This window comes from Thalassophryne amazonica, chromosome 5 (genome assembly GCF_902500255.1).
Source record: "Thalassophryne amazonica chromosome 5, fThaAma1.1, whole genome shotgun sequence".
NCBI lineage: Eukaryota > Metazoa > Chordata > Actinopteri > Batrachoidiformes > Batrachoididae > Thalassophryne > Thalassophryne amazonica.
The window spans coordinates 34,958,115-34,980,297 of NC_047107.1; the positions used below are offsets into that span (position 1 = coordinate 34,958,115).

Genomic DNA, 22,183 nt, shown 5'->3' on the forward strand with positions numbered 1-22,183 from the left:
CATTATTTTAAGGTGCAAATTAAAAAAAAATCCCCAGTCTTATCGAGCAATTTTAATCACTAACGACAAGTATTTTAACTAGACATTGGTCGAGCAGTGGAAAATATCAACTAGACATAAGTGAAGAGTTAATGATCCATGTCATCGGGCGACACAGGTACGGCAGGAAACATACAGCTGTTTATCATCCAAATATCACGGACAAAGTGACAAAAAGAACCAAAACCACTTACTTATGGAAGGAAATATTGTCTCCCTTGTTCCTCCGTTTGTGGCTTTGCCAACATGCGCAGCTTTCCGGCATATTCCACCTGTTTCTTGAACTTCTATGCACGCAAATCACTAACTTGCCCGGAATTAAAATGGCGACCACGCCTCCTTACTGACAGTATTTACTTAATGGTTTTCATTATGATGCTGTTCTTATTTTGAAAGTTCAACAAGTGGACTGATATGTTAAACATGGTGCGAATTTACTGAACAAGTAGTAGACTTTTTTTTGTTTTGTATATTGTTCTGCAAGCCACTTTTAATTACAAATTCATCTGCACACGCCTGAGTTTTCATTATCCTTCATTTATTTGGCATTTTTTGTTGAAAATTTAGCAGGTGAACACTGGGTGTGTTTAAAACAATATTGTGGCACTCTTAATTCATAATGTGAAGTAAAACAGCATGCCATGTAAAAGAAACAGCTTTATTTTTGCTTAATAAACTGTACTATGTAGTCAAGACTATTTATATTTAGTTTCTTTTGTCTGTATTAGCATATTTGATATTGGGGTAATCCAGAAGTAATTGAAAGTAATCAAATTACATTACTTTAATATTATGGTACTTGGATTATGTTACCGATTACATTTTTCAACAGGTAACTAGTAACTGTATCGGAATACATTTTTAAAGTAACCCTCCCAACCCTGACAATTTCATAACATCTATTTGAGTGGCAGACCACATCATTGCATTCTGCTTCATTCAAAAGAGAGTCCTAAAAAAACCCTTTACAGCCAAACTGTGCACTTGAAGCCACACACAGTTAGGATGGTACACGTTTTGCTGCTCTTCCCTTGATTCCTTGCACCAAGTTTGAAGTGGTAATTGATTTTGACGATGATGTGCAGTGGAAAACCAGTCTTTCAGCACGTAAGATATTTATCTGAAGAAGCATGGCCCAGATTCATCTTGTGCACTGGTTCGCTGTGCTGAGAAGCATGGCCGGTGCTAGGGTAGAGCTTGATAGGGCTATAACCCCGCCCACCCAACCTTAAGTAGCCATATTTCAGCCCCACTAGAAAAACTAACATTTGCTTTTCAAAGTCCTGTGTTTTCAGCCCCATTTTCTCACCTCTACCACCACTACCTAATTCTCCCCATCACATATTGTCACCTACAAACGACTGTAGGGGGCAAACTGTTATTACTGCCTTATTTTGCTGCGATTTGTCTTCAGTTGTACTTACGTGTGGTAATGTTGTAAACTGCACAGTGTTTTATATATATATATATATATATATATATATATATATATATATATATATATATATATATATATATATATTATACACAGTGTGTATAAAATACATCAAATAAGCGTAAACCAGACTGGACAAACTAAGTAATAAATAATAACTACATATCTTTCAACACAACTCCATTCAGCTGAATTCACTTCTCCCGAAGTGGCACACAGAACATTGTAGAATGGTCCCAAATTCGGATAAACATATATGATCTTCTTGTAGACAAATGCCAGGCGCTACAAAGCAAATCTTTTCACTGTCTCAAAATGACTGGAGGTTTTGATGTCTGACAAAAAAAAAAAAAAAAAAAAAGAGCAGTAAATGTTGTAGGGAGAATTGATTAAGTTCTACAAACCCCCATAGGTAACAGTAGTTACCAGAGCACTCATAAGATACTGTTCATGCCCTATAGTGTAGGGTGAACAAATGTCCTGTTTTCACATCCTGTCCTGGCCATCCTTGGTGTTTTTTTTTTTTTAGAAAGTGATGAAAATCTCCTGGTTTTCATTGTTTTTCATTTTTGAGTAAAATTCCGAGTATCATGTGAGTATCTCATTGCCGGGCCGAGTGTCCTGGTTTTTGGTCATCAAAATATGGTCACCCTAGTATACTGGGATCACCGTGAACACATTTTTAGTGTGTGACAGGGTGGGTTTGGTGGTGGTGGTGGTGGGGGGGGGGGGGGGGGGGGGTGCCCTTAATAGCCATCTATATAGGGATCACCACTGGACATGGTGGATCATCAATGAAATTCTGGTAATGTGTCACGGCAGCCATAGAGAGCAATTATCGGAAATGTGATACAAGGGGAAAAACATGTTTAGTCACAAGATGACAGCTATATTTCAGCAGTCATGATTGAAAAAGGCTCAAAACACACATTAATACTATGCACAATATTACAAAGCTAAATTAATGACAAAAAAAAATCCAAGAAACAACAGAATCAATATATATGACTCCAATAAGCTACAAGGAGAGTCTGATGAGGTTGAATGAAGGAATGACTTGGAAAAGCTGAACTTTGTTTCCTACCACCTCTGATATTTGTCTGCCAAAAGCAGCAGCAGCAGCAGGATGCACACTGCTTGAAAAATGATAAGTACCTCCAGCTGGGCTTCCATGTTAAAGGACTATTGTTAACTTCTACCAAGAGACATGTTAGATACAAAAAAAAGAATGAAAGAAAGAATGAACTGCTTACAAAAATTAACAGGGTCACGCACACACAAGTTAGAAGATACAAGTTTAACATGTTGATTTATGTTGTGAGCCTATAAGATTTGTGTAAGTTCTGGCGTTAATCACGCACATAGTTGCACGTTTTCATCACTTCTCACATATAGTACACATCAGATATAATACAATCTGTTCACATCCATTCGACACGTCACACAAAAGAACAGGTGTTTGTGCTGTCAGTTTCATTTTAAACAAAGGGTGACAAAGGTGCGCCAAGCACAGTTTGGACTGGATGAAGCTGCTTCCTGTGACTCGGAGACAGGAGGCACTTCTGCGTAAAAGTTTGTGAAACCATAAACAAGCAAACTGTTAACCTGGGTTCAGAGCATGTTTGGCAACGTTGGGGTGGGGGGGATGGGGGTGTTGCTGGTGGGGAATCACATTAAAAAGGAAAACTGTTCAATTCCTTTGCGCCCACCCCCTTGTCATAAGATATGGATGTCCCGTAAGGTTATTTGTGTTTGCTGGGAAATGAAGTGCTCAACTGGATTAAAAACATACTGCATATGTTTGGAAATCTGTTTCCCTGGGCGTATGAGTGGAGTGAGTGAGCGTGAAGCAGCAGCTTGCGTCTCCTCCAAGAGAGAGGGCAGACACTCTCATCATTAGCCGGGCTACAATGTGCTCCTCTACCTGCTCCAATCTGCACAGCCACGCTCCACTCTGACGCCAGACAGATGTTCCCAGCACGAGGTGCAAAGTACCGAGAGGGGAAACGAAGAGTGAGCAGCAGAGAGGCAGAAGAATGGAAATATTCAGCAGAGTACACAATAAGAGTTTAATTATGAATAATACCAATGGTTCTTTGTTCTGACAAAGAAGCTAGCCACGGATCGCCTGGCCTTTGGGAAATTGTTTTTGGCTTCCATATGGGGGCAGCTGTCTGTCAAAAATAAATGTGCGAATCACCACATGCCACTGTAGGGATAATTACAGGATAAAAAATAATGCAATTACGTATGTTTATTTGCAATATTGGATACGTATTTTGAAATAAACTGTAAGGCTATTGCAGAGGTTAAAAATTAAATTTCAAAACAGGTGGTGCGATCATTTTTCTCTCTGATACTGACAGACTGTAAAACTTGACGTCAGCTATTATTTAACGAGATAAACATTGTAACCTCTCAGTTTAGATCCAGAAAAGTTTCTTGAACACCACCAAAGACCATTACACTCCACAGGACAATAATTAATGTGGTTATTCCACACATCAGTAATAGTTTTGAACTCCAACCCTGTTAATGGATCCATTTGTTGATGATGGCGTTCTGCCAGATGAAGTGGGGGAACTTATTTTTTCGAGATGAAGGTTGAATACGTTAAAGCAATCACAGCATATTTTGAGGTAGAATTACAGTCAAAACATGCAACATGCCAATACATTTGGAATTAAATGCACACAGCTAGTAACAGCGATGTAAAAAAGATAAACACTAGGTGATGCTGCAGAGTATGAAATTGTTCCTCATTCTCTTCCTTGCAGAAATCCTGAATAACATTTGAGGTCAGTCAACAATGATTTAATTCCCTTATCAAGCACATTCTCCATGCTTTTTCTTCTTAGGGTGGTATCTCACTGGGCCATGTTAGCCTGCAACCGGCACTTGCGTGACATTCGCTGAATGGCACCATCGAGTCACAGGCTGTCACTCACGTGTTGCTAACTTCGAATACTCACAGAGCTGTCGCAAATTCCTCTGACTGTAGTCTCCATGATCATAACGTGCAAGAATCATGAGAGAACTTAGTGAGGGGTTGATGACAGATGAAACTACATTTAGAGTGATTGGAGACAAAAATGAGGATCTGAGTTGGGAGTCGCGCATGAGCTGCCCTGGGAGCTCACCAAAATAGAGGAGATGATTGGAGAAAGACAGTGCTTCTGGAAGTGGCCGAAGGGGTCCGGCAGCCATGGCTCAACTGCTGACCCATGTGCACACATGGTCAGCAGGATGGACACATCTGTCCATGGTAGCTGGGATTATCTTTTTTTCCCCCCAAATCTGGACCACAATGGAAAAAACCTAATGCTGACAGGGTGAGCCATGTGCACGCATGCTCAGCTCATGCTCACAAAGGTGGGGTGGGCTTCAGCACAGTAGCAGACAAATACTGCCCATTCCCAAGAACCATCTGTGCATGACAGCGTCAGCCACAACCTCTATGATCGCATGGACTGCTGGACATTATATATTTCATCATGCAGATGGCGCGAGTGTGATGCATCAATCAGGACCCCATTGATGGCATAGACCACTGGACGTTATATATTTCATTCTGCGAGAAATCATTCTACAAGTGGGTGAGTGCCCTGTTCAGTTTTTTCCAGTTATATTTTCTTTCCTCAATGGAGAAAAAAGGCTTTATTATTATTTATTAATTACCATTTTATTTTTATTTACAGGGCTGTTACTGGATAAAGCTGGGGAATGTCCACAGCATCTAATCACATGGATAATAGCAGGAGGATATCAGTTTAATACCAGCTGAGCACTTTGTGCGCAACATGTCATTTGTAGCACTTTAGTGAGATGCCAACTGCAAAGTTGTCGATCATTTGCGTATTTTGTTGCTAATTCACGTCCAATTATTCTCCAACAGTCGTGTCCAGTAAGATACTGGCCTTAGTGATAGATGTGCTGAGAATAATTCTTTTGCTCCTTGTGTTAAAAAAAAAAAAAATCATTAGCATTGGCTGTTGGCTTCAACTGTGAGATGCAATTTAACCTGTCATTTTATTGGGAGGAACAAACCTAAATATATGCAGCATACTGCATATGGTGTGACTATATTTGCAAAAAGGAAAAAAGCATTCAATTTGCATCATTCTTTGTAAATTAAATTAGTGAGTTCTTTTTAAAACAATCCTAGTCATATTAAATCTGTTAGCAATCAAGCCTCTGAATGTAGTACTCAACTTTGACTGTTCATAAGAAATACATACAGAGTGAACGGGGCAGCAGTCACGGAAGATAAAAATCTATATAAAAATAGCAACAAATGAAACTACCTTTTTAAAAACTGTGTGTTTTATAAACTGGGTAATATCAACTATTCATCACTCTCAGAAGTTAGCGACAGTACACACACACACACACACACACACAGTCCTGGCATCCGTCCGTCAGCAGGAGACGATGGTGTAGCGTCCAGTTTGTTTTTTGCTTTTTGTTTGTTTTTTTTACACTTTTCAATGCCATTTTAATTCATTTCATTTATATAGTGTGTGTGTGTATTAGGGATGCACCAATACCACTTTTTCCAGACTAATTACAAGTACGAGTATATATATTTTGGTACTTGTCGATACTGAGTACCGATATGAATACTTAATGATACCATTATAGTTTTATGATGACTTTGAAATCATGTTTTAATCATCCGTTGTTCCTTACTTTTTGACTGTAACTGCTCCCAATATCATTAGCTTTGTTTTTATTTACAAACATTTCACTTAAATCATGTAACATCAATTTTGACTACAACAAATTGTCCTTAACATTAACCGTGTGTTTCTTAACAAACATTGTACAGCGACAAATTGCCAAAAATATTCATTTCAGTGTGACACAGGATTTCCTGTTTCTAATGGATTTTTGTGCTGGAACATGATTTCTGATCACAAAACAGCAAAGGAAAGATGTAATTTCTGGTTATGAAGTTTATTTGGGGGGGGGCATGGAGTGATAAACATATACCGTTATCTCTGAAGCCTCCGCTTTCATATGTTGTGTTGTTTGTATTGGTAGCATAAAGTCACGCATGTGCCAGTTTTGCGAAGATGCACTTGTTAGCATCTTTTTCCTGGTTGTTCATTTAGTTGCTTGGTGTTGGAATTGTGTTTTGCTTTGGTAGAAATTGTTATTTTGGGCCTTTAGTTTTAGCTTCTAACCATTAAGTGGCTATTTGGGATGTTGCGATTAATCCATACGAATTGGTATTTAGATACAAATGTGCGCAATGCAAGTGTATCAATTCATTCAGTGTGCATCGATTCAATTGACTGGTGAAATCACGATGGATTTGTCGCTGCATGCTTGCATTGACCTTTTTCTGAGGCACACTGAATGCACCATCGCTGCTTGAAGCCTGAAAGCACCTTTCTACCACAACAAATCTATTTCAAAATGGAGGCCCGTGACTGCAGCGCAAGCAGTTGTAGTAGATTATTGACACACCTAAAACATTTAAATCAGCCGTTTTTTAAAAAGATGGGAAACTTGACAAGACGCAGGTCATTTGGAAAGAATGTTGTGGCTGTCACTGTGCCCCTTAATTCAGCAAAACTGGTAAGAAAGTATCTCAACTTACTTTTGCCACAGTGGTACTCTGTCAAAGAGTGACTCACATTAAGTGACTCATTGAGAGTGATGTTTTCTTACTGTTTAAGATCTGACAGTGTGAACAAACAGGTTACAAACATGAGGGAACTGATTCCTGTTCCTTAATGTTGAATATGGTAAATTTGCTACTTATTAGGAGTAAAGCAAATCCTCTGCCTCTGGTAGAATCAGAAGAAGTATTCAATAGTACCATACTGAATTGCGACTTCTTATTTTCTATTTAAATTTTTGGTATAATTTCTTTGCATCACGTTGAATTGCATCGTATCGCATTGTGAGAAATTGAATTGTCATCCAATACATATCAAATCGCATCGAATTGGGAACAGGTGTGAATCGTATTGCATCGTATCATCAGTATCATCATGTATTGCTATATGTATCGTATCGCTGGTAGTGTATCTAGATGTGTATCGAATTGTCAGTGATGAGATTCACAGGCCTAGTGGCTATGCAACATGCCTTGGTTGCGATAGGTTTAGTATGGTTTAAACTGTTTTTTTTGTTTGTTTTTGTTTTTTTTGCTGGAAGCACCGCAGCCCCTGGCCCTACGGGCGCTCGGTTTTTACAGGTTAATATTACCAGGAATATGTAAGTAATCATAAAATGCTGGAAATTGTGAATAACTGCCATCTTTTCTGGATTATCACTTGTGCTTTTTTAAAAACTTGTTTGGCTGGTTCTGTGGCTTATATAAAATAATAAAATTAAATTCAATTCAATAATTTAAAAATACTCTGTTACCTATGGCCACAAGATGACACAGTTTGCATGCTTATCAAACTGCTCCTGTATACTCAACTGAATGAGAGACAATCTGATCCACACGCCAGAGCAGAAGGTAACGTAATACATGTTAAACTGGATGCCAACTGATATAAAACAAGAAGACCTGTATAAGGACGTGCTGGGTCTTAGAGAACGAGCAAAACTTAAAAACTCATTGTCTCAGATTAAAAGACCATGCTTTTGAATAAAGAGATGGAATAACCTTCATATTATTCAGAACTCCACTTTGTACTTTTTGGGACAACCAGACCTGCAATGAGGAGGACAGCTAGGCTAAGGTAAGGCTAACTACGATGTTTTTTTTTTTTAACATTTAGTGAGTTAAATGTGCACAACTTTAGCTCCAGATTGATGTTTTATGTTCAATTTCAACAAGAAGCAGTTTACTCTTGAGTTTATTGTGCTTTGTACAACATTAATTAGCCCATTAGCTTCTGCTTACTAACATGGTGTTTGCAATATAAATAATGGACTGATTAAACTAATAGGGCTATTCCACAGAGAGCTGTTCCTTCCTGTTTCATCCTGTACAGCAAATCTGGGTGCATTACAAAGTGTCATAGTAACTTCTTGATCATCTTTGTGAGTCTTGAACAAAATTGGTATACACATAGTTACAGCCGTCATCTGCACCAGTTTTGAAATTGGGGTGATATTTTCAAGCTGTTCAAAAATTTCATCCAGATTCATCCAAATCGTCACTCATGTGTGGTAACATCCGAGTGTTCATAATCTTAACAGCTTCAGTCTGTGTTGTTCAAATGTCTTTAAACTGTGTATTCATAGTGAATAGAGCTTGAAATCTGTTTGACTGTGCTCCATCGGGGTAAAGATTTGCAGCAGAAACAGTGTTAGACACTTTAATAACACACACAGACACCCTTCAACTGCTGCTTATCATTATAGTACCTTAAAATATGCTTTGTATTTTTCTGTTGTAAAATATGGCAAAATACACTGATGTAAGAAATGCAGCTAATTTTAACAGCTCATGGAAACGGATAATCAGGCTAGCAACCAATGGGTACACCCTCTATAGCCACTACATGGCTGTAGACATTGAAGGGATTTGTGGTTGCTGGTCTTTCAGCTGCCCGCAGCTGCTCAGGGTTGCGACAACAGATCCATTGTAGATAAGAATTGGCATTTGGCACAAGTTCTTACACTGGATGCCCTTCCTAATGCATCTCCAGTTCTACATGGAGAAAGGCATGCACACACAGCCTCTGGTGTTCCCAAGGGTTCTTGGAGGCAAGAACAAATCAGGACCTACTCAGTTTCACTACTGAGATCTCATGGAATCAGGTGTACACAAACTGATATGGCTGCATGTAGACAGTGGAGAGAGGATACTGTCAAAACATGGCTTTTGGAACATACAGAATTTTAAGATGGACAACAGAGATGTTGAAAATGCCATTTGTCTATTGCACAAGCATAAATCTGTACCTGTTTTTACAGAGACCACAGCCACCTTTCCCTTCTTTTTTGGTAAACAAAAGAATGAATCTCCTCAGTTATGGTGTATTACTGGTAGAAAATCCGCTGTCTATGACAATCATCAACAGTAACACGGCTGTTAGTGTGCAGTCAAAGGACATCTTGAGGTGTGGAGCAGACGATCTCTGCAGGCCACAGAACTCAGAAACACAAAGCCAGCTGGTCTGATACAGTCACAATACTGCACTCTTTGTATTTTGCTGACCAGCAGCACAGCACAGGCTCTGTCGCCGCTTGGGAGCTACTTCAACAGAGATGGATGTTTTACATGCATATCCCTCATGCACTGTAATAATGAACATGCCACGCAAAGTGCTGAACTGTTCAAACGTCTTTATGATAGGGAGAAAAAGCAAAACATGGTTTTCCCACATGTAAATGTTAGGAATTAATCTATGAGGACAGTTATGCAAAAGTTGTTGTCCAATTGTACAGGAGTTACAAAGAATAAATCTAATGTTGCATAATTTTTCCATTCTCAATTTTAATACAATCATGTCATTAACAGAGACAAATGTACAAATCAGGTTTAAGTGGAGCACAGCTAATCCCTAAAAAATATAATCTGGGTCCTTCTTTAGGGCCCCTTCACACATAACACGATTGAAGCTGACTAGCGCAGGAAGGAGGAATTGCATGCCATTCATGAAAAACTGGAGCTGCCTCCAATGCCTCGTACACCTGTCGCACACACCAGCAGCCGAAAGAGAGAGAGTGCCCTGTGAGAAGCCCATTCATTCCCTCTCACGGCAGGTGTCGGCCAAATTCAGGTGTCACATAGGAACATCCAACACTGCCTCGCTGACCACGCTGTCAGCACAAAATAGTGAGGCAGACGATCACTTTTGAGTGAAAATTGTCTAAGTGCCCCCACAAGTGTGGCATTGCAAAGCAAAACACATGTGGCATACATGTGCATCGCATGTGTGAGCGTGTGTTGTGCCCCCCCTCGGGTTGCAGCGGACACCTCGCACCTCAGCAGGCTGCTCTATGTGAAACGGACCGTCAGATCATGCAGCAGATGAGCTGAATGTCACGCATGTCCAGTCCAATATGCGTGCCGCAGGACTATGACAATATGACTAGCCAACAGTGCCACAAATACGCCAATTTCAGTCAGGTATCACCAAAAATACACCGTAATAAACACCTTTTGTCAGTTATTATGTCACTTTTTTCTTTTTTAAAAAAAAAATACATTTATCTCCTTGTTGATTTTACGCATTTTACTCTCCTGTTATAAGACAGTGATTGTAGCGTAGTGGTAAAATTTCCGTCTGGTAATCCTTTGTAAATTGCAGGTTTGAATCCTGCAAGTGGCATTTATTTTTTATTTAACCGCAAGATTCTGTATTGCGTCCCTTTTATTTATTACTGATATCATCCCAGTGATTGTCACTAATTATACAGCTGGTTTTTATTTTATTTTTCTATACATCAGCGGCGTGATGTGGTGCAACATGTTCCAACTGCTCGCACTGTGTTCATACACACGCACGAACGTGCACGAAACCGTTGCTGATGTGTCGTGCACGCCTGTGCAACCGCGCGTCCCTCACAACAGCAGGTGGATGGTTCATGGTTCCCCATTTCGTGATTGGTTCCCTGATTTTCTTCCAGTTTTTCTGTGTCTTTCGTGTTATGTGCGAAGGGGCCCTTAGCATATCCACATCTACTAGTTCCTCCAACTTCTAAAAGCTTCAGCAGTTGTGATGACATAGTCAAATGTAAACATTCATGCTTTTTTCAATGATTAAAAAAAGCCAATAAAAAGCAAGAGCATCTACACTCTCTCAAAATCTAACGGTGAAAATGCATTTAAATCTAGGGACGGCACAGTACCACTTTTTCAAGTCCAATGTGATTCAAGGGATACTGGAACCTTCAGCATGTGCCAATACCAATCTGGTACCATTTCTTCCCTGTCAGATCATCTTAACTACCAGGACATCTATCTATCGATGGATCAATCGAGAGAGAGAAGAGATGTACTTTACTAAGCTAGCCATCTAAGAAGATTCGAACTCCAACTGTGAAACAAATATTTATACTGCCTTAAAGGAAAGCATACATCGCCTACAACTTGACTTAGACGTACAATAAAAGACTTTGATCCATCCATTCCTGTAATGTACGCTAATATCAGATCGATAAGATCCAAAATATTGCATTGTTGCACCCCTATTTAAAACCTCATGAATTAGCATTAAATACATAAAGACAAAATACACCCACCTGGACAGGCAATATTTTTTCTTAGTAGAAAATGGACATATAGTTAGCTTTCCAAAAAAAAAAAAAAAAAAAATTACGGCATTTTTCAATATGACCGATGCAGATGAAGCTGTTGACAATGTGACAATTTAAACAACTTTACACATCTAAGTTCATGCATAAAAATTTTAATGGGGTTCACCACAATAATTAACACCTCGGCTTTTCCCAGTCTAAGTAAGAAACACCACAGTTTTCAAAGTTCAAATTGCATCATACTGACTCACAAACAGCCAAAACTATAATGAGAGAACAGTATTAACAAGACAAACTAACACCCAGTGTTGTAGTTACACAAAGCTGCTTCTATTCAGATCCTAATGATTGGCTTGTTACAGTAATTATCGTTGTGAGACCATTCTGGAACATCTGCATTGATTTAGACTCTGAAAGCAGCGAAAGGGAGGGAGAGGCTCACAATCTGGATTCTGACTTTGAGAGTGAGACAACAATCTGTCAACGGTTATTTTGTTAATTGTCTATAATTGATGTAAAACATGGAGGGTGTTGCAGAACTTCTAAATGACTGTTTCTGTAGCGGGAGAGGTCACTGAAAATAGGCAGGTGTTATGAAAAATGCATATACATTACCCAATAATGCACAGTGTAAAAGAAAGTGGACAGCTGGTGGGAAAAGATGAGACACACGTCGTAGCAGTTAACTGTTGCAGCAAAGCCTTGGTGGCAGTCAAAAATCACCATAAAATCCATACAAATAATGAAAAAAATCTGGAAGCCATACTCATGTAGTGCATCTGCTTGGATGGGTAAACTGTTCATTACAGTGTCAATGCAAAATAAATCATCATACTTATTTGAATATTGTTTGCACGTCATATGAGACGTTGCACGGTTTCTGGCAACAAATGTCATCAACTAAGACAGCTCTCTTGGTGGTTTGAGAGAGTTTTGGTGCAGCTGGCAAACATATAGGAGATCTTTAGTACATGCATTGATAAGCAAAGGACAGACGATGCAGCGCACAGCTCAAAGCAGTATCGTTACTACACGAGTCGAGTCAGTGTGGCCTTGTTCAGTTAACGTTCCATCTCTGATGAGACGTTACTGGAGTAAGTCTGCTGTGCAACGTTTCTCAGGGCTGCTTTAGCCTTCATATACACCACTGATTATAACGCCCACAAACTGTAGCAAAAATACATCATCTTTAATGAAAATATACAATATGTCAGTGATGATGTATAGTTTGAGGGGTGAGGATCAAAACATGATTCATTTGATATCTGACACCTTGACCCCTGACACTGATGGAAGAAACGACTCAAATTTACAAAACAAACATGCTGCCAGACAGAATGTTAGTTAAATTTAACTGGCTATATACTACATAACGATACAACACCATTATGAATGTATCAATGTAATGCACTGGAGTACTGACTAGACTTTAGACTTAGACGACTTTATTCATCCCACCAGGGGCAATTAGTTTCAGCAGCTTACGTACTGGCACACAAAACACAGCAACCACCCAATACAAAAGATACATAGAAAATAAGTTCCCCCCGCCGCAAAAAAAAAAAAAAAAAAAAAAAAATTGAATACCATGGGATACAGTGTCATCACAATAATTTGATTTAAAAAGAAAACAACTATACGTTATTCTGCAGAACATCTGCAGAATAACTATGTATACACTATGGTGTTAGTCCAAAGTGTAGTCCACTATGAGCAGCAAATGATGAGGGTGGGTGCTAAGTAGTATGTTGGCCCCATGTGTAGTCCATGGAGTGCTCCAGAGTGACAGAGAATAAATTAGGAGAATTTGGGGATCCCGAAAGTGACATCATGTGCGTGACACTAACCATCCACAGAATGGTAATGTATGCTATTGGTGTTGGCATGTGAAGAGCAATGCCATCAACAATCCTTGTAATGGACAAAAATATATGAAATCATTAAATTATGTTTTAACGTACGTGAAGGTGTTAGACGTAGGAACTCAGCAAAGACAGTTCACCACACTGAGGTTTGTTAAGGGACTGAAATGTTTTCCTGATCCATACAAAATTCCAAGTGATTAATTTGGTTGTTACCTGACAAACTGGTCGAATTTGGGTTTCAGATACATTTGATCTGGAGTCCAGCTTTATTCAGCCTAATGGCAATGAGAAGCTATAAAATCTTGGAGAAACTACAAACGTTTTCCCAAAATTACCATCTTGGTTGTATATGGCGGTCAAAAATAATTATTTATCTCATGTGCACGATTTAAACAAAAACTGTGGGAACAAATTCTCTATACTCTTTGTTTGAGCTACTGCCATCAGGCAGGCAGTACAGGGCCATCAAAGCAAGTACAAATAGAGTGAAACACAGTTTCTACCCAACTGCTGTTAGAGCTTTGAAAGCCACTGGAACCAAAATACTAGGTCACATGTATGGAAGTAAATCTGTGCCAACAGAATTTGAATTTGAATTTTTAAGGTTGAATTTTTTAGCATCAAAATCAGAGTTTGAAGTAGGGCTGCAGCTATCGAATATTTTTGGAATCGAACATTCTATTGATTATTTTATCGATTAATCGAGTAATCGGATAAAAAGTACCTTTGTGTTTTAAACAATATCAGTAATGGCAGGGCTCTCCCTAAGCAGTGGTATAGTGTTGCTGTGCCATCATGCAGATTTTAAGTTTAGGGTGCTCCCTTTCTCTGTTTTGCTGGGTTATTATTTTTTCATATTAAAAGTTTTAGAGCTTTGGCAAACCATAAGCCCAGGCAGTCTGTGAAATCTTCAGTGCAATCTTTTTTTCCTTCTTATTGCATATTTCATTTGCACTTTTGATTAGTGATTTATTCAGTGTTTAGTGTATATTTATGAATGCCGTACAGAGTGTAGCTCAAACCAAAGTCAAATTCTTTGTTTTCTGTGGATACTTGGCAAATAACAGAGCATTTAAAAAACGGCTGTGGATTGCAGCGTTTCCACAAAAGCTGCCTGTTGATGAAAACTCTTACCAAATCTGAATTAAAGCTTTTTTTTAATCATTAAACATGACTCATTTAAAGTGCGCATCCTTTCGCTTCATCTGCGGAGGTGGAGAACGGCTTTTTTTAAATATATACAAACACACTGCTTCACTTTAAATGCACAATATGTCCGTTTCAGACGATCCGCGCGGACCCTTTCTCTTAAAAGGCTTTATTTTACTCAGCGTGTGGATTTGCAAACTTGTAGCATTGCCTGCTACATTGATTAGTGCTATGGTCTTCTTCAGTGTTTTTTGTGGGAGCATTACAGTGCCACATACAGGCCTGGCATATGTACTACAGCTTTAAACGAAGTCTCGAGGCAAAGAATTTGTAATCGAATTACTCGAAGAATCGTTTCAGCCCTAGTTTGAAGTTAACTTTTCTAAGTTTGAATTTGTTTAGCATCAAAATATTCAGCCTCAAAAATTTCAAGCTAAAAAAAATTCAACCTAAAAAAAATTTCAACCCCCAAAAATTCAACCTAAAAAAAAAACAAAACAAAAAAAACATAAAAAAATGTTTCGACCTCAAAAAACAGAAAAGCAGAGAGAAGCAATTGATCCCTGTCTCAATCATCCAAAATTTATGAAAGTAAATCTGTGACGTTGGATTCAACCTAAATTTTTTGAGGTTTAATTTTTTTGAGGTTGAATTTTTTTTTAAGTTGAAGTTTTTGAGGCTGAATATTTTGATGCAACCTTAGAAATTCAACTTCAAACTCTGATTTTGATGCTAAAAACATTCAACCTTAAAAATTCAAATTCAAACTCTGATGGCACAGATTTACTTCCATGCACATCCCACACTTGAAATGAGTGCAATATTTGTTTATATGCAATATCCACTGCCATTGAAATATCCACAATTTTGTACAAACTTTTCTCTTTTTCTATATGTAATCTCTTTTTTGCTACTATGTACTTATAATTTTTCTCTTTTTTTAAATATATCCTCTGGACATACCTTTTTCATTCTGTTAAATTTTGTTTATTTTCTTTTCTTTCCTAGAACTTTCAAGTCTGTGTGTGGTTTACTCAGGTTTATATTTGCACTCAAAGGCTTGCATCTTACTTTTCGTTGTACCTGTTGCAATCACAATAAAGAATCTGTATGTGTACATACAACAGTATCTGGTGCACTATACAAATGCTAATGAATGATACACATCATTTTTATGGATCAGCTGTACTCCAATTAATCCCGATTCCACTCTGTGTCTAAGTCCTGGACAACTTTATCTGTACACTTTATAAGTTTGGTCCATTCAAGAGGCAAAATTATTTTCTTTTTTCTTTCTTTTGGTTGCTCTCATTTGGGTTTTCAACAATGGAAACATCTATCTCCACCTCACAAAAAAGGTTTTATTGAAGTCTGTTGGACTCTGGCGATGGGCGAGTGTGTCACTGTGTCTGTATCACATGCAAATGTGTGTGTATTTTCACCTGCCTTTGTGCATGTGCTTGTCTGCCCCAATGATGATGCGTATGCCTCTGTCTGTAATAATATGCCACACCACACAATCTGCACCATGAAGTAATACAGGAAACACGTCAGTAGTCATATTACTGGATTTTTAACAGGTTCGCATAATTGTGATGCAGTCTCATGTCATGAACATAAATAATCCTAACACAGCTGCTCCATACATGCTGCAATATGGTATGCGTTTCTCTGCGACTGACCTGAATGTGGATTCATACTGCATCATCGTGTAGTGTTTGGCCAGTTTTACTCCTTATCTGACACAAAGACCCAAAACAACTAAGACCAAGAAATCCACTTACTAACCACTGGCCCCAAATACCTTATTCTTGACAGGAGTTTTGGTTTGGACACAAATGCAAGACTCACAAACACAGCTCTGGTTGACAAACTTTAGTGGAGTGACAAGCAGTGGTCGGTACACAGGTAGACAGTCCAGAAAACACAGCAGCAGAATTATTAACATCAGGCTTTATCGTGGTCGGAACAAACGGGCAGGTGGTCGAAAACACTTTGAGGCAGGCAGGACTATGGAACATGAACGAGAGCTGGAAAGAAGGGACAGGGCGCATCAATCTGGCAAAGAAACAAAGCAGAATGAGCAGTATTTATGCACCCCAGCGACGAGCTGCAAATTGAACACAGGTGAGCATGGAAAGTACTGGAAAGGGGGGCGTGACCAGGGAGAGAGAGAGACAGACATGCCCACCTGTAAAAGAGACAGAGAGACCCAAACAGAAAAGCATCCAACAAGGAGATAAACAAAAAAGAAGAAGCCTACACACAAAAACAGACTACAACCAAGAAATAAAAGCAGATCAAACACACCCCGACAATTCTGTAATACTAAACAAACATTACCTGAAATTTACTGTTCAGTCGCATAGCATTAGTAGTTTAAAAATGGTAAATGTTCCTGTTCAGCATTTCAAAACAATTCATGAGGCTGAAAATGAGGATTTGGGTTTTGATATTAATGATCAGGTAGGAGTATACCTAGGAAAGTAGGATCGAAGTGAATAAATGGTGCAAACAGATCTAGATCATCTCCAAAATCCAATTACTGGTTTCCAGTCCCAAAACATACCTCTTACAAAAATAAACAACTACTTTTCTGAATGACTCTATTCACAAACAGACAAAACACAAAAAAGAAACAATAACCACCTTGCTGGAGAAAACAAATTCTTATACCACAATTCTGAAATACCATCGGCCGTATGTAACGGCGTCTGCAGGAGGGCGTGCTTTGTGTGCATACATGAGCTTTTGAGAAGACCAGAAGTTAACTTTGACTGCATGTGCTCTCAGACTGCAGGCTTACTTGTAGTTCCTAGGGTTTGTAAGAGTAGAATGGGAGGCAGAGCCTTCAGCTTTCAGGCTCCTCTCCTGTGGAACCAGCTCCCAATTCAGATCAGGGAGACAGACACCCTCTCTACTTTTAAGATTAGGCTTAAAACTTTCCTTTTTGCTAAAGCTTATAGTTAGGGCTGGATCAGGTGACCCTGAACCATCCCTTAGTTATGCTGCTATAGACGTAGACTGCTGGGGGGTTCCCACGATGCACTGTTTCTTTCTCTTTTGCTCTGTATGCACCACTCTGCATTTAATCATTAGTGATTGATCTCTGCTCCCCTCCACAGCATGTCTTTTTCCTGGTTCTCTCCCTCAGCCCCAACCAGTCCCAGCAGAAGACTGCCCCTCCCTGAGCCTGGTTCTGCTGGAGGTTTCTTCCTGTTAAAAGGGAGTTTTTCCTTCCCACTGTAGCCAAGTGCTTGCTCACAGGGGGTCGTTTTGACCGTTGGGGTTTTACATAATTATTGTATGGCTTTGCCTTACAATATAAGGCGCCTTGGGGCAACTGTTTGTTGTGATTTGGTGCTATATAAAAAAAAAATTGAATTGAAAAATTGATGTGATGGGCGAGCACGCTGACGTCCGCAAGATGTCATGTAAATCACTCCAGAGGTGTTATCAGGTTACAAAAACAGTTTTCAGCTTTAGACATGTTTATTTCTCGCAAGTTTTTACATAATATATAAGAAGATTTACACAAAAATGCAGTGGTTTCAGAGCGAATTCCGCCATGTTGGATTAGCAGTCAAAGAGAGACCAGCCAGTAATGTCACGGTGCCTCTCTACTATGACTGTCTATCACCCCCCCCACACACAAAAAAGCAGATTTGCATGATTCATAGCATAAAAATAGGAAACAATGTGACCTTTTGACCTCTTGCAATAGGTCAAAGTTAGCCATTGTTGAACTTGTCCAAGGTCTGTGTCCCAAGAATGTTCCCTGTGAATTTGAAGACCCTGGCAGTAATAGAATTATGCTGAGCACAGAGAGGCAGACAGACAGACGGACGCAATGCCTTCCCAATACCCGATTGGCCATATTTTAATAGCCTCATGTAAAAATGATTATCTGCTCATCAGTTTAGTCTGGTCTAATTTGCACAGTTATATGAATACATAAAGGAGGCTAACAGGGCCTTCAGCGAAGGTCACACTAAAGGCTAAAAATGAGCCAAGTTGCAATGTTAAAACCTATTTAAAATGATCTGGATTCATCCTCACATTTTACTGCATTCATGTCAGAAAGTCAAACCATCTTAAGAAGTATGGTTAAAATTATTAGTAAAGCCTGTGTCAATGAAATGTATGTTGGTTCTACCACTTTGTGCAGAGCCACTTAAAAATTTAGTAATTTGCGTTTTAGCTCATTTCTAACCTCTTCATCATGTTTTACTGTAATCAGTTGATTTGCTTTTTGTGTAATCCTGCTTTCAATCCAGCAACCAGCATTGGGTGAAAATATAATCTATCAGGTTGCTGTAAAAACACACCGAATTGTAAATTCTCCGATATTACATTAAAAAAAAAATCTACACTGAAACAATAGCCGAAGCTCTCACATCTACACCTGACAAAACAGGTTGTGTGATGTCACCTGCTGAATTAAACACCTCCCACTACAGGTTGGCGTCACTCAAAAGGCTCATTAACCCTTCTGACCAACCACCAGTCACAGTCAGAAAAACATCCCATCACACTGGCTAGTCCTTACACGGACAACATAGGCCAACGCCCACACAAGTGACAGTAAACTGAAACACTCGAGAAAATGTGGTCTGTCTAATAATTTGAAAGACATTTGTTTATTCGTAGCTGGTAAAGGGGACTGACTGTATGAGCTTAAATAAAAAGAAAATGTGATGCAGTGTACATAGTAGAAATTACTTTTTTATTTCTATACACAGTAACTAATATATGCAAGCTATGGCATATAATTATTCAGAAATCTGAAAAAGAAGGAACGTGGCTGTGTAAGGCATTGCTAAAGCCCTGATTAACTGAATAACAAAATTCTGCCTTTACACCCATTGTAGGTTATACTAAAATATATATCCCAGATACATCACATTTGAATCTTTGAATCAATGTGCTATTTACTTTGCATAGAAGTACGTTTTATAAATTGAAACGAGAGCGGTGATGCATTTTGGAGCGTCTTTGTGTGGCTGTTTTTCAGACCACTAGTCTTAATCTACTGGGTTGATCTCCCGATTCCCGCAGGATTATAAAATGTCTGCAAACCTCCAAATATTTGAGGCAATCAACAGCTCAACACGCATTTGGCGTTAGAATGCAAGAATGTGAAAACACAAACGAACAGATAAAAAGGAGCGAACTATGAAGAGAAATAAGTGGATCGGAGCCGTGCCCATTTTGGGGGTGTAAAATATGGAGAACTGTGGATCATTGGGGGAGCTGCTCTGCCTGGGGGAACAGATGAAGGGAGGACACTCTGCCAAGATCTCTCCACTGGAGGGGGAGCTGAGGGACTGGAGCACTATGGGAGAAAGACTGTGCGCCATGCATGCTGCTCTCCTCAATCTCAGTCTCACACGCCTGCATTGACACGTCCCCGGCTCTCTGCAGCAGAGGGAAATTGCTGCTGACAGGGCCGTGCAAACTTTCACAGCCATTTAGAAAGACTTCCTCCCACACTTTTGTCACAGGCATTTATTGCACAAGATACATGATATGAAAAATGATCATTTTTGAACTTGGCATCTTTTTCCCCCACTTCACAGAGATAGGCTTAAAGACCATTCACAATTTTTCAGCCTTGCCATCATCTACAGTGCAGATGTAAACACTGAAGGTGCCAAGTGAGGTCCTGAGATTATTGAGTAGGGGGGAAAAATCCAATAACGTGTTGTCCGTGTCTACGCTACCAAAACACGAGGTTGTTTTGAGATCATATTTGTTGTCTCACTGTACCTGTATGTCCACGACCAGCCAATGCCTCCAGTAAGCAGACGTGGGATTGGTGCGACTTGGGGCATCAGGATCAACCATCACCAGCGTGTACATCATATTCTGCAAGTAGGACAAGGTTGACATGTAATTCATGTAATGTAGACTCAGTGGTTTACTAGAGTAGCCCACACCATGATTGGCCCCCAGGCATTCCACGAGTGCCAGTTCCAGTGATACAAGAACAGGTACCTGATCCCATTCAGTTTCTAAATGCAGATATGCTATTTTGTGCATCCCATTGCCCAAGGCGTCACAGCCATCTCTGCTAGCTCAGCTAACAATACTACAGATGCTTCACTCTTAAGATTTTGTTGGCTTCATATTATTGTCCTGTAAGTTTTTCCTGCAAAGTGTCTATTTTATTTAGGGTTGCAAGTTTTTAAATTGCAAATACAAAGAAAGAAATTTTGCTACAAGTGTAGGATTGTAATATGTCACTCTGGTACATAATTGCTGCAGCTTTGTATCAGTTACGCATAAAACAAACAACAAAAGCGTTCCAAAAAAACAAAACCTAAAACTAAATAAAACTGGTGTGTAAAAGCTGTACTGTGCATCGTCTGTACTGGCTGCACATAATTATTTTCATTTTGAAATGAATCTGTTATCTGATTATTTTAGGTCTGATTTATTTATTAAAGGGTAAAATATTCCAATCATAATTTTTCAGAACTGACTGTGACAGTTCAGGCTTCATCTTTCTCCCAATGCAAAACATCACTGGTAATTTCCACTTGATGCAGCCCTCAATTTTAGAACCAAACATCCACATCCTCTAAATCACAAGTTGGTGTTTTGGTCTACATACTGACCAGGGTTCAATTCCAGATTATGCTACCTGTTTGTGCCCTCAGAAAAGACACCTATCCGCAGTGTCTCAGTCCACCTAGCTCCAAATGGGTACCAACCTTGGCTGGGGACGTAACCTGTGTCACAGTGGCAGAAAAGGAGAAAATTCTCAGGTATAAGATGCTGGAACAAATCAAAATTTAACTTTTTCAAAATGGCAAATAATTACCTTTTTTTTTTTTTTTTTTTTTTTTTTTTACTTGTTTGGCTGATCCTGCTACTTATATACTGCATTGGTATCTATGGCTAAAAGCTGGAACCATCTTCACATGTGATGAAGGTGCACTGATTTGAATAAGGAGGTGGGCCTGGGACTCAGAAAACTAGCCGCTATTTGGCACTCGAACTGTTGATAGCCACTATGAGGAGGTCAGTTACGCTAAAGCTAACTGTAGAGTGAATTAGTTTTTTTTAAATAGACAAACATGCACATGTTTAGCTTGGCAATGAAGTGGCCTTTGAACCTCGGCACTTCTAATGACATTTTCATCTGTTCAAGGTTGACAAAAAGTTTATTCTGAATTCACAGTGCTTTCTACAATGACATCAATTAGCCCATTAGCCTCTGCTTGCTAACATAGTGAATGCATTATAAATAACGCGCTAATTAACCATGTTTCAAAAAGCAATGTGACTAATGGCACTTCTATACATTTTTTTTTTCTTCTTCATGATGCACTTTTGGATAGATGCATCTAATACTTCAGTATGACATGTAGTCCATAAAACATGGTAATGATGTATTCAAAGATTTCAAGATTATTTTCTGGGCATTGAATAATTGTTTCAGATCAATTCTGAAGCCTTGCTAATCAGCAACTGCAATACATTTTTTGTAAGACAAGCGTACAGCTCATCCAGT

General features: G+C 39.1%; 1 protein-coding gene across 3 annotated transcripts in view; it reads right to left on the bottom strand.

Moving 5' to 3' along the window:
- The window catches only part of LOC117510309 (phosphatidylethanolamine-binding protein 4), a 126,623-nt gene extending 106,042 nt beyond the window's left edge, over positions 1-20,581 (bottom strand). For all 3 annotated transcript variants that reach the window (XM_034169985.1, XM_034169987.1, XM_034169986.1), the window contains exon 1: positions 20,434-20,581. In XM_034169985.1, the coding sequence (XP_034025876.1) occupies positions 20,434-20,565 (132 nt within the window). In that variant the 5' untranslated portion in view covers positions 20,566-20,581. The remainder of the gene's footprint in view (positions 1-20,433) is intronic.
- Positions 20,582-22,183: the final 1,602 nt, after the last annotated feature.